Source organism: Microchirus variegatus, assembly GCF_963457635.1.
Source record: "Microchirus variegatus genome assembly, chromosome: 14".
NCBI classification, from domain to species: Eukaryota; Metazoa; Chordata; class Actinopteri; order Pleuronectiformes; family Soleidae; genus Microchirus; species Microchirus variegatus.
The window spans coordinates 25,647,291-25,661,178 of record NC_139815.1 but is presented as its reverse complement, the minus strand read 5'-3'; the positions used below and the strand labels follow the sequence as shown (position 1 = coordinate 25,661,178).

The 13,888-nt window shown below is 42.7% G+C and overlaps 2 protein-coding genes across 2 annotated transcripts in view; both read right to left on the bottom strand.

Annotated features, from left to right (window-relative positions):
• Positions 1-3,218: 3,218 nt before the first annotated feature.
• rxfp3.3a1 (relaxin family peptide receptor 3.3a1) lies at positions 3,219-4,205 on the bottom strand (the record flags this gene model as incomplete). Its single annotated transcript, XM_083900942.1, has 1 exon — positions 3,219-4,205. One exon carries the CDS (start codon positions 4,203-4,205, stop codon positions 3,219-3,221), a length of 987 nt encoding a protein of 328 aa, XP_083757068.1.
• A 6,616-nt stretch (positions 4,206-10,821) lies between these two features.
• LOC310936998 (E3 SUMO-protein ligase PIAS1-like) overlaps positions 10,822-13,888 on the bottom strand; it is a gene marked incomplete at its 3' end in the record, with an annotated part of 69,410 nt that continues 66,343 nt past the window's right edge. Inside the window, exons 11-13 of the mRNA XM_083901178.1 lie at positions 13,624-13,763; positions 12,257-12,294; positions 10,822-11,187 (exon numbers count right to left, since the gene is read on the bottom strand). Coding sequence (XP_083757304.1) covers positions 10,822-11,187; positions 12,257-12,294; positions 13,624-13,763 — 544 coding nt within the window. The remainder of the gene's footprint in view (positions 11,188-12,256; positions 12,295-13,623; positions 13,764-13,888) is intronic.

Below are 13,888 nucleotides of genomic sequence, written 5' to 3'. Positions count from 1 at the left end.
TTTAAAGACTTATATACAATTCAACGTGATACTACGACTGGATCAGGGTTGGTTTTTCTATCCGATATACACAGAACAAGATAAAATATTCCATATATTATATGGAAAATTTTAAATAAAATACCCTGGTATATACAATAGAACAGTATTTCTGATCTTCCTCTGAGTCGTGTACCACCAGTGCACGTACTCCAGTTTGAGAACCATGGCTGTAAAACACATAAGGAAGAAAAAGAAAACAATAAAATGTTTAAAACAGGCAACACTAATAAATAAACATGTCCAGCATGTAAAAAATAAAGCTCCTCGTAAGAATATGTAGATGAGTAAGTGACGACATCAGGGTCATAAATGGACTCGACCACCGTCTCCTGAAATGCTCCTTCCTGCCTTATTGGATCGGCACATGCAGCCCAGTGTCCGTGCTGTCACAGGGAGAACATCATCCTGCTCATTCTGATTGAAATAAAACAATCACAATACACCCAGCGTGTGTGTGTGTGTGTTCTTGTACTTGCAGCATACTGAGGACCAGTGAGGGTTTTTAACCAACAAAGTGAGGTCATTTTTACGGAGTGAGGACATTTTGGCCGGTCCTCACTTTGTTTTCATTGAAATCACTTCCCGAGGTTGCTATATGCTATACTCAATTTGTCAAAAAAATTTCCCACATTTTAGACGATATAGTATAGTATGACGTTTTTGTCAAATTTTGGACGAAATTTTTTTTTTGACAAATTTTGGACCAAAATTTTTTTTTTGTCAAATTTTGGACAAAAATTTATTTTTGTCAAATTTTGGACCAAAATGTTTTTGGTCAAATTTTGGACCAATTTTTTTTTTGGTCCAATTTTTGGACCAATTTTTTTTTTGTCAAATTTTGGACCAAAAAAAATTTTTTGTCAAATTTTGGACCAAAATTTTTTTTTGTCAAATTTTGGACCAAAATGTTTTGGTCAAATTTTGGACCAAAATCTTTTGGTCAAATTTTGGACCAAAATCTTTTGGTCAAATTTTGGACCAAAATCTTTTGGTCAAATTTTGGACCAAAATCTTTTGGTCAAATTTTGGACCAAAATCTTTTGGTCAAATTTTGGACCAAAATCTTTTGGTCAAATTTTGTCAAACTAATGTTTTCCAGCCCTTTTTGCTCTGGGGCTCCACCTGCAAACATTTTATGGTACTGCAACCAGTAGTTCTTTATAGATGTCATTCATGAAGTAGATATTTGTAATTGTGTTGATTTATAAAGTGGAAATGCTGGTCCTCACTTTGTCAGCAACACAGTCCTCAGTATGCAGCAAGTACAAGAATGTGTGTGTGTGTGTGTGTGTGTGTGTGTGTGTGTGTGTGTGTGTGTGTGTGTGTGTGTGTGTGTGTGTGTGCGTGTGCGTGTGTGTCGCAGCTTGTAAAATCATCAGGTGGCACCTTTGTGCATGTGTCTCATATTCAAAGGGGCTGAGAATGATGAAGGATGTTTCCTGGATGCTGAGCATAAAGAGCGTGTTTCCATGTGCGCGCTCTGCTCATTATCTCCAGTCCACAGGTTCATTGTTCTGAGAGAACACAGAGAGAGAAACCTCCTCCGCTCTGCTTCCAGGCAAGGCTCACGTGTGAGTTCTTCAGTCACATTTTAATACATTCCCTTTGGTCGATTATGCGTCGACGGCACATAACGGATCAGCCAATCGCAGGGCAGCAAAGACGACGCGCTGACGCTCAAACGAGTTCACGTTTCTTCCTTCAAAAGGGTGATTAAAGTGGCTTTAAAGACGACATGCTCTCCATTTCCGTTCCTTTGCTGTGCGAGGTCCAACAGAATTAAAGCCTGTACATATTTTCATGTTTTATCTGTTATTGTTTTTGTGTTTTCTTAAGCTTGGCAGCTCGTAGCCAAGCAGACAGTCTACATTGAGCACAGTGCACAAACATCCTGGTGCAAGTCTGGATGAATGGGATGGTTGTGTCAGGAAGGTGTGGTGAAAAAAAATGTATCTGTCAAATCAAATACGTGTTTGAGTGTCATTGTCAAATGTAACCGAACCAATTTCTCCCCCCTGGGAGAAGTGTTCTGATCCTGTCATAGACTTTTCCCCTCTGCTCTGACCCCAGCATTGACTTTTATCCTGAATTTCTATAACCAGAGAATGTTCTGAAAGTGGAGAAAATGTCCAGAGAGCAGCAGTTGGAAATGCCTCGTTGATCGGTTTAAAACTGTGTGCAGAAAAACTCAAAAGTGACTCTCGTTAACTATTCAGTTGGAGTGGGCAACATGAGCTTAACATGACATCACAATATTTCCAGCATGATGTTGCAATAAAAAGATTAGTAGTCATAGTAGTAAGATATAATAGATATGTCATAGAATTTCAAAATAAAAGAACCTCTGTTGACTCTGTTGATATAGTTCACAATAAAAATGTTAAACGTTTGAGACCTCACTGCTCTACATGGTATTTTTCCACATAGAAATGATTAAAAACTATAAAAATAATAAGTGTATGTCTGACTTTATGTTGTAACAAATGAGACAGAAGTGTATTTAACAATAAAGGTAGAAGAGTATTTTCACTATTAACATGCTATGTCAGGAGGCACAAGTGAACCCCTGTGTTTTGTGCTGTAGCCTCCTTATTTATGTATGTATCTGTTTTTATTACATTTTTTACATATTTTGATTATGTCAAATGTTAATTTTGTTCATGTTAATTAACTTTACACGCAAGATACTGCCTCCAAAAGCGTGTGTGACTTTGTTGTAATTAAAAATTGAGGGGGTTTGTTTTCCTCACCTATCCTCAAATGTCTGTGCGCCACTGAGATGAGCCGCAGCAGCAGCAGACCTCACCAGGTTCCACTTCTTCTGCTTTATAAGGAGTCCTGTGTACATAATAAAGTGACCAGTGAGCGTCTGACGCTGATTATATGATTAAAATATTCACATTTGTGTGACGAAAGCTCTCAGAATCTCTTCCCACTAAGGAACAAGGTGCCACGTGCAGTTACGCGCGCAGTCTCTTAAACTGCAGGACAACAGGGAAACATCTCACCTAATGGATTTTTTAACGTGTGATATTTTTTTTACATAGTAGTTTCTCAGTAGAAACGGCTCAGATTACATTTACGCACACGATTAAAGACGAGAACTGGTGGAAGTGCCAAATGCGCAACCGGTGCGCACTGCTCCCCTGTTTCCCTGCACACTCTCCAAACACCATCTATCCTCGGCGAACCAGATCCTTCAGCTTGTTCCTGAACTCCCTCCTCATGAGGCAGTAAATGATCGGGTTGAGGCAGCTGTTGGTGTGCGCCAAACACACGGTGAGCGGGAACACGTACGTGTGGACGATGTAATACGCGCTGTCCCAGTTGGCCACGTTCATCTTGACCAGGACGCTCCACAGAGTGATGGCTTGGTTTGGCATCCAGCACAGGAAGAAGGACAACACGACGATGGTGATGGATTTGGTGACCTGCGATCTGCGCTTGCTGTTGCTGGTTTTCATACTGCGCTTGCGGATGAAGCGCAGCAGCATGATGTAGCTGATGGACACGACGCACATCGGCAACACGAAGCCCACGAGTATCTTCTGTATGTGATAAAGAGCCAGCGAGTTCTGTCCACCCGGGAACCTGAGCAGACACAGCTTCTCCCCGGTCACGTTGCTGACTGTGGAGAAAATGGACGTTGGCGCAGTCGCCAGAGTCGCCAGTGTCCAAATGATTGCGCATATCCATTTGGCGGAGCAGGATTTCTGCGCGCTGCTGTTCTTCAGAGCGGACGCCACCGAGCAGTAACGGGTCACACTCATGGCCGTGAGGAAAAACACGCTCGCGTACATGTTCATCACCGTGATGGAGAGGATGATCTTGCACATGGCGTTCCCAAACGGCCAGCTGAAGTCCAGCGCCGTGTCCACGGCCCAGAAGGGCAGCGTGAGGACGAACTGCAGGTCGGTCACCGCCAAGTTGAACACGAAGAAGTTCACCGTGGACTTTTTCCTCTCCTTTTTCACGCGGACGAAGAAGAGGACGAGCAGGTTCCCGATCAGACCCGCGGCGCACACCACGGAGTAGACGAGGCAGATGAGGAACCGGAGCACCGGGCTGCCGTCCGCCGTCACGTCGATGTCCTCCAGGTTGCTGAACCTGTCAACGTCCGCCTGTGACCTGTTCAACGAGGCGCTTTCGTTGTCTTCAGCCATCCTGTCAGGTCACGACAAAACACCGAGACATCTGTGAGCAAAGGCAGCTGAGTGAGGAGTGAAGAACATGGTGCCATCATCCTCACCGCTCCACCCTCCTGTCCTGTGTCACCCCCTCCCCTCTAATCATCAACATTAATGACCATCTTTCTGTGCGTAAAAGGAGGAAGCGCACACAGCGAGGCTTCCCAAACACGTCTAATCCCAGATTAAACATCTGATTAATAATCTCAATTTAAATTGCACCTGTTGTGTTGGAGCCAGAAAGAAAGAAAGAAAGAAAGAAAAGAAGACTGTGACTGAGGACTCGTGCGTAACTGCTTCTGCAGCAGTGATTTTTAAAGTTGCTCATAGCGACTCTCTGCTGCCACCTCGTGTTCAGCTCAGAGAGAAAAAAAAAGATGGAAGTCACAAACAAAACCAAGAAATAACAGAATGCATTTTCTTTTTATTACATCTAAACTTTTTTTTCCTACATAAACAGGTAACATTCAATAAGTAAACAATTTCTTCCAATGCAGGTAATAAATATTTTTTTTTGTACTTGGTATATTTGTGGAAACTAACAACTGTACACGCGTGTCTTCTCTTTTTTTTCCATACTGGAAAAGCCTTAAAATGCCGTTTTCTCTCGTGTTAATGCAGTGAAACAGAACCTGTCTTTGTTTTTAAGGCAGTGAGCGCAGACGCCGACTTAGAGTGTGACTTTATTTTCCCGATGTGTGAGACTCTTTATTGGCCATAGTCCTGTTTTTTTTTATTTTCTTTTTTTATTTTAACAATAGTACAGCTTTTCATTTTCTAAAAAATATATATAAATTAATTTACTCTCTCGCACACACACACACACAAAAGCATACAAACAGACAGACGTCAAACACTCGCGTTTGTATCTGAACGTTCAGTTTTTCAGGTTTCGCAGACACACAACAGACATTCAAACAATCATTGACCTTTTTCCCTTTTTCTATCTGAGGTGAAACGTCATCACAGGGATGAGTCGCTCTGCTGCTGCTGCTGCTGTGTGTCCAGCTCCTGAAATCACAATTGAGAGTAACTACGGGGTAAAAGTGGCCTTCATCCTTTCACTTTAATCTGAGCACAGGGTGGTTTTGTCCCCGTGTCCTCACGCAGAGTTCAAACCGGAGGCAACAAACAGTGTTTTCCTTTTCAGTCACACGTGTGTGTGTGAGGATTTATCCTTTCTGTCTCTGTCTCTCAGCCTGAAAGGAGAAAGAAAAGGTGCTTTTTGTGACAGACAAGAAAAAAGAAAAGCTCAGAACAATGACTGCTGCTCCCGCAGGAGCCACAGGGGGGAGCTGTGGACACTCTGAGGGGGACAAAGCTCTGGTCAATCACACAGAAGCACAGGAGACCTCAGACGTCATTAATGGTGTCATTAGGGCCGAGAGGACTTGGTTTGAGGTTTTCTCTTCTTAAATCTGGTCACTTTCTGGTTTCTTTGCTTCATATAACAAAGAAATCAGTCAAGTTTGTTTGTGGACTCAACAAAATGAAAGGAAAGTGTCATTATTGACGTTGTACGGGACCAAAAACTTGACGATTAATCGAGAGATTATGAAAACGTCAATACATTGTTGCCTGATTCTAATAGATAATGATCTCTTTTTATATTTGACTAGTTCTCGTGTAATTGTGTGTTTTTGACAACTTTCCCCCTCCTCTCTTGCAGCTCAAAGATTTGGTTTGACTCCAGACACATTCATCAACAACAACAACAACAACAACAGCAGTCTGTGAGCGACAAATAAATTAAAACTGTGATTGCTCACGTTTCCCAAATAATACAGATTTAAACTTGACGAGTCGTGGAGACGTTAACAATAAAGGGCACAGAACACAAAAAGGCTGATGTGAACCAAGGTGGACTCCAGGAATCACAGATCCTTCGTCTCACAAACAACAAAACAAAGTGTTTGACTTTGGAGTGGAACAGAAGCAGGAGCAGCTTTAAGGAAAAAGGTGTACGGTCATTTCAAAATCACTAAATTTAGATTAGGGCTTTAACTGATTAACCTGTCAGAGAATGTTAAAAAAATATTGATAAGTGTTTGTCACACCTGGAAATGACGATTGTTCTCCAACGTCTCGTTTTGTCCACAAACCAAAATGATTCACTTTTAATGATTTCTTTGTTTACGTGGAGCAAAGAAACAAAAGAAAATGTTCACATTTGAGAATCAGAAAAGCAAAAAAGCTTCAAACCGATGAATCAGTTATCAAAATAGTACACGATTAATTTAATAATGGATTAATCCAGTAATGTTTCAGCTCTAATCTAGATAAAAAAAAAATTTTTTTGGACATGGATGAATTTGACCAAGCTTAGCTGTGAGGCTGAAACAACTGCTCGGTTAATCGCTTATTAAGTATTCGCCAAGAATTAAAACATGTTTGCAGGTTTTTCAGCTTAAATGTGAATTTTTCTGGTTTGTTTGCCCCATTTGACAAAAAAAACCAAAAAAAAAAAACAGACAAAATTTGGAGAACATCATAAAACATAAAAAGGTAAATTCATCGATAAGGAAAATAATGCTAAGTTGCAGCTCTAATGAAGCTGTTCTTTTTCTTTGGGTCACATTCACATGCAAAGCAAAAGAAATTTTCCTTCTTTTTACTTTTTTGGCGTCTTTTTCTGTCGTCTGGTGTTGACGTTTGCGTCAGTTTGCATCTTTGTGAATCGACGTCGATTCATCATTAAGTGATGATTCACCCGTTGTTATGTCACCACATTATCTCACTGCTGCAGCGACAGGAAGTCACAACTGATCCCAAATTCATTCATTCATTCATTCATTCATTCATTCACCGTCGAGACTCAATCACTGTAATAATCATGTGTTCTGTGCCCTTATTTTAAATGTTAAGATGTGACAAAAATAAACTGAACCTGTTTGTGAAATGTGCCGGCAAACGCTACGACGACTTATCATAATTACATCAATAAAAATGCTAATTAAATAAGCACTCTCTCACCCATGGAAATTAAACACTTTGTAAAAAATATAATATATATACATATATATATGTATACATATATATATATATATATAAAGAAATAAGATGACAAAATAAATAATAAAAAAAATACTGCGCAATACAGGAAAATACACAAGACTTGTTCCAGCAAAATGACTGAGTCAGTGTGAGGAGAGCTGGGGTCTGTTTACCGTGAGAAGAAGGGGGGGATGAAGAGGAGGAGGAGGAGGGGAATGAGGGAGGAAGAACAGAGAACAGATGTGAGGGGTCACACGGAGGTCAGACGTGGGAGATAATTAAGCTTTGGCTCGGACGTCCTGAAGCGGAAGCGTTGGGTAGAGACGAGGAGGGGAAGGTTTCAAGGACACAAGGGAGGCTGGAAGGAGAGGACGTATGATATACGTCTCTGGGAGTTCCTATTGGACGATATCAGCCGTCAATCACACTAATGTGCTGTGCTTTCCCCCTTTTCCCACTTAAATGGGAAGGTCATTTACAAAAAATTGACATCATGTTCTATGGATTCTACGGCAGCTGACGTCACACGGTCTCAGGAAGCCACAGGAGGTTATCGACTCTTTCGGATTGGCGGGAAAACCATAAAATATCAGCGGTAGAACCCGGAGCTCGCTATCTTTTATATCCTTGTTTGTTCCAAACTGGTGAAAAGCATCATGGGGGTCAAATGTATTCAGTCTGTCGAGTCTGAAAGCCCAATTTATTTATACTCCTGCGCAAAGTGCTCTGCGTAGGTTACGCAGAGTCCTCTGCGTCGACGCAGAACCTGTTGTAGAGCCTCTGCGTCGTCTCCGGCTGCACGGAATATTGTTTAAGTGTCCGTCACTCCGTCAAGGGACAACGGAGACGGCAAGAGCTGCGATTGGTCCTCAGGACAGGCCGAGCTAAGCTGCTCTGTGCCGGCTCACAGTGAGCACCGAGCGTCCACAGAGGGCGGAGCTGAACACCGCCGACTTCGTCGCTGCCGAACTATAAATACGTCATATCTTAACACACACAGCACATGTTTAGACTCTAAATGGCCAATTTCTCGCCTCAAATTATCTTAAAACTGCGTTCCGTGACACAGAAAAGTGACAAACGGCCGCTGTTTCAACAACAACAGTCTTTCTCCCTCGGACGCCATTGCTCACTGTAGCCAAAAGCACAACAACCTTGCGCAGCGACCCCTACTGATCGGGCGGGAAATTGCGGCGCCTATCCGTCACCACGACGCAGAAGTATAAAGGCTCGAGTGGTCTACGTGGTGACGCAGACGGATAACGCATTACGCAGTCGGAGAAGTATAATGTGGCCTTTATTCGTATCTTCTTTTTTTTTTAAAGTCCCAAACAGGTCATGTATTTTTAAATCAGCTGGCTCTGTGCCCGGTCTAAATTGGCACGTTAAGATCACCCACTTTCACTGTGGCGCACACGCAGCCTCCTCCTCACACTCTTTCTTTTTTTTTATACAAGTTTCTTGCCCCCAAAAAAAGGGAACTCCCAACACAGTCGTGTGTAGACAGAGACGTGGCCTTGGTTGCGGCTAACTGTTTAAGACATTCTTTTTCGAGTCTGAAAAAAAAAAAAAAACTCTTCTCCCAAACGCGCCGCGAACGAAGCATTTGCACACACACACGCACACGCACACGCACACAAACAGGCACTAGTTTAAACTTGGTCACTCGGTCCAAACGAGCTGTGACACATGTCAGGGAAACGCCTGTCTCTGCGAAAAAAAAGGTCTGACGCAGCTACAAGTCTGACCTTCATCGTACAATCAAGCGAAAAAGAAATGTGAAGCCGAGACGGGAGACAGAGGGACAACGACTTTGTTCAGACTGACAGAAAATAAAAATCCAGATTGGTTTTGAGGAGAAGAAAAACAAACAAACAAACATATGAAATCAGTTTGTTTGGTTTTTTCCACACCGATTGAAACTGTTGAGTTCAAACTAGGGCTGAACAATTCATCAGAATTTGCAATACGATATTTGTCAAAATATAATTTTAGATTCATTATTGTCTAGTGCTGGGCACGTTAACGCGTTAACGGCATCAACGTCAACACGACACGTTTCCACGACGACTGACCGAAAAAAAAGTCCGCTCCAGTTCGATTGTAGGCGCGCTAACGGCGCTAAAGGAGCTAACGCAGCTAATGGAGCTAACTGGTAAACGGTGCCTTGACTCCGGTGCCGCGGCACATGAACACGGCGTCGCGCGTCTTTTTACGGTCAGTCGTCGTGGAAACGTGTAATGTTGACGTGGACGCTGTTAACGTGCCCAGCACTAGACAATAATGAATCTAAAATTATATTTTGACAAATGTGTTAACATGCGTTAACGACGTTAGCACTATTATTGTCTCACTCTACTGAAGAGAGCATGTTTGTTTCTTACAGATCTGCACAAATATCAGACAATAATCCTTTTATAGGCGTTTTTTGAATGAAAATGAGAAGAAGAAAAATTGCCATTCCCTCAAATATCGCAATTGCAATTCCTGTCAAAATAATTGTAATTAGATATTATTCAAAAATGGTTCAGCCTTAGTTCTAACCCAGGTTTGTGCCGCTGCTTCTCAGTCTGAACTCTCACACGAATCAGATTTCAAAACACACTTTCCTTTTTAAGCCGAGTGCGACTAAAGCTCTCGTACGTCGAACACTCGGCGAGTTCTGCTGTTTGACGTCTGTGCAACAAACCTACATCTTTACCATAGCAACCCATTCAGATAGCTAGATTAATTCTGGACACACAAATCTGATTTCTTGCAATTGATGGAGGAGTTCAGGGAAAAAAAATAAATAAAACCAAACATCTGATCATGAGCCTGCAGTCTGAACACAACCACCAGCTGGAAACACCATGGCAACACAGAGATGCACCGGCACACTGATTATTGTAAAAGTACCACGTTTTTTTTTTTTGGCATCGGCGAAAAAACAGGAAAGAAAAATAAATCTTTCAGCTCAAAATCAAAACTGGCAAGTATAAATATAAATAGTAAAAGCTTCACTTTGCTGTTCAATGCCAGCAAGTCTGAGTAAGAAGGAACTGGAAATCAACTATCACCTCTACACGGCCTCTCTGTTTAAACACTTTAAATATCATATATCATAATTTATACGTAGAATAAAATTATTAGTACATGAAAAACCTGTCTATTTAACATCGGAAAAAAAGTTTTTCTGAAGGTTGGAACGGAGCAAATGGAGAATTCAAACAGGACGGCGTGAAAAGAGAAGGGAAAAAAAGTAAAACCGCGTGGCAAACAAAACGTGACAACGCAACGGAAAACAATCCTCAGTCGTCCACTTTAAAACAGCGATAGAAGCAGCTCACTCTCCTTAATGTGTCTCCGTTTAAAACGTACAAAAGTTAAAGAGGAAAATATATTTTGTTCTCTGTACACGCCGCCGCTCCTCGTCTTTGTAAAAACTCTTCCACGAGAAAAGTCTCGGCTCCGCGAGTGTTCAGAGCTGAATGACTGTGGACCAGTCGAGTTCCTGCAGCTCAAAAACCTCACCCTGCAGTCAAACTGTCCGGGGGTTCGGGGGGCTTCGTTACTGGATTGTTGCTGGACCCAAAGTGAAGTCTTGTCTCCTCTCTAGTCAGTCCAACGATATGACGTCCGGTATGCCGCCGTAAATGGCCGCCACCGCCGCCTCGGTGCTGCTGCGGCTGGCCACCACGCCGGGGTGCGCGAGCGACGAGTGCGAGCCCAAGTGAGAAGAGTGCGCGGAGTGAGCGTCGCGGAGGCTGCCCGACGACACCAGGCTGCTGCTGCTGCTGCTGCTGCCGCCGCCCGAGCTGCTCGCCCCGTTCGTCGGCGCGCCGAGCGACGTGGCCGACGGGGCGCCCGACTGGTCGAGGAACAGGTGGGAGGTGGCGCTGTAGGGGAGGAAGCGGTTGAGGAGCAGGTCGTGGTCGTCTGAGGCGGAGGCGGCGGCTGCTGCTGCCATCACCATGTTGTAATGCTGTAAAAACCAGAAGGAGAAAAACACAAGAGAGGAGGAGGAGATTATGAAACAACCCTTTAAAGAAGGGGTCTGCAAGTACATTTGTCTAAGCGATTGAATAATGGTCTAAAAACGTCATGCACTACTTTTCAACAGATTGGGGTCACCTATACAGTGTATTCGTGTTTTCTATTAAAAGTCACACTTTTGTTCATCAAAAGAGTTGAAAAATGCCCTTCAAACTTTGCTTTCGGCAAAGAAGCAGCAAAACTGTTTTCAGCTGCGCTAACATCATTGCACAAGGGTTTTCTAATCATCCAATAGTCTTCTAACGCCATTAGCAAACACAATGTACCATTAGAACACTGGAAATGGGCCTCTATACACCTATGTACATATTCCATTAAAAACCAGACGTTTGCAGCTAGAATAGTCTTTTACCACATTAACAATGTATAGAGTGTATTTATGATTCATTCAAAAAAGTGCTTTCCCTTCAAAAATAAGGAAATCTTTCGAACGGCCGTGTATCTTGTGTTAGTCTTTTCCCGACTAACCTTCATTGTTTGCTTTGTTGGATTTAAAAAAGGAACTTGACTTTGCTACAGACTGTTAGTCGTGTCTTAAAACTGCTCTTTGATTCAGTTCATTTCTTTCGGAATAAAAGACACTGAATTCTGCATGACTTTGTTGTTGCTGACCTCTGCTTTAAAGGTCCAGTGTGCAACACTGAGGAGAGCTCACTGGCACAAATTGAATACACCACCCATAAGTATGTTTAACCCTCTTATGACCATTTATTTTTATTTAAAGGCAGTCGAATTGTCAGAAAATATTGGGCGAGGAACTCCTTAGTTGATGCCGTAATGACAAGCAATGAAAAGCATATAAGCTCTATTTCTCTGCTTTCCGTCAGAATCCTGACAGGATTAAGTATTTTCACCTTCAGACTTTTGACAACAAGCAGAATGTACCATTATGCCCTTTGAATGTTCTTTGACGTCACTAATTCTTACACGCTGGAACTTGAAAATGTTCATTTCAAAGACCTCTCCACGTCGTGACGTGATGGTGCGGCTGCACGTACCTGATTGTCGCCTCGAACAAAAGAGAAGAACTCCAAATCTGCAAAATCAAGCACAGGCAAAGAGATCACACTCACCCCAATATTCTGCACTCAAATGTTACAAAATCTGTCCAAATGATCTGTGAGATGCTGATAAACAGAAGGAACATGGAATCATATTCAAGCTTCCTAAAATTCAGCCCTTACCGTCTGGTTTTCTTTCCTTTTTTTCTTTATTACTTCCTGTCTGGTACACGTTTCTACCTTTTTTCACACATAAACCATCCCCAGACTCAGTCTAGTGACCTGGACCAAGGTTATTGTAGTTTTTTTTTATTTCAGTTTAGTTTTAGTTAATTCAACAAATGACAAATTAATGATTTAGTAGTTAGTTAGTTGAGGAATTGACTAGTTTTTATTTAGTTTCAGTCTCACTCTCGCTCTCCTCTCCACTGCCAGTTGAATTCTGCATCGCATGCAACAATCCTTCTCCTCACTCACTCACAAAGCCCTCCACAGTACCCCTCTGACCTTCTCCACCCCTGTTGTGCATCCCTGAACCCACAGTGCACAGATACAAGTTTTTCTGTGGATGTAGGTCATGGCCCAAGGAAGAAATTAAAGATTTAGAAGCTAATCTAGACGAGGATTCAGCAGCGTATTGGCAGCGGCACTGTGGGGGAAAACTGAGCTTCCTCGATAGAGGTTTGAACTCTTCGAAATGTTTCTCCAGGCTCTCTTTTGTTATGTTTTTCCCCTACGATGTAATTATTATTATTATTATTATTATCTAATTGAACAATGTTTTATTGAGCAAATTGAGATCTCTTCTTGGTAAAGGATGGATTCATTATTTTATCGTCTGCCGCTTTATCCTTCACAGGAGGGTCACTGCTGGGAGCTGGAGCCAATCCCGGCTGACACAGAGACAAACAAGCGTTCGCTCTCACTTTCACTTTCAATTTAGAGAGCCCTCTGTATGTGTTAGGACTGTGGGAGGAAACGGGAGAAGCGGGGGGAGAACATGCAAAGCCGTCTTTCTGTGAGGAAACGGCGCTACCCACTACGCCACCGCGGCGGCCGAGGAAACGCATTCAATGACTTTTATCCATCCATAGCAGATCAACACAGCCAAAGGCCTAACTGAATCAGGATTTGGACCAAGAACCTTCACTGCTGAGAGGCATCACCGCTGACCACCGTACCACAGAGCTGTCCAGGAACTTTATCCAATTAACATACAACTTGGGACTCAAGAGACTCACAAACCTGCGCCAAGGCCACTCAGTTTGTCACATTAGCGCCAACATGTAATCATTTATTCATTGGATCGTACTTTTTTCGACTACCGCTGCTCACAGAGAGACAAGAAGCACACGAGTTAATACCTGGCAGGTCGTTGGGGGCGTGGTAGTACGGTCTGTAGTCTTGGATGAGCGGCGGTACAGGAGGGATGTAGCTGGTGTCCATCGCCGGCATGCTCTGAGTGCGGCTGACGGGGGACGCCTGGTGGTGCAGGTTCAAAACGCTGAAGACGAAACAGAGACACGGGTTTAGAGGACAAGAAGAGGAGGAAGAGGAAGAAGACGTGTCGTGTATAATTAGCATTTTATTTCATGTCATATTTATCAGCCACAAGTCACACGGAGTGTT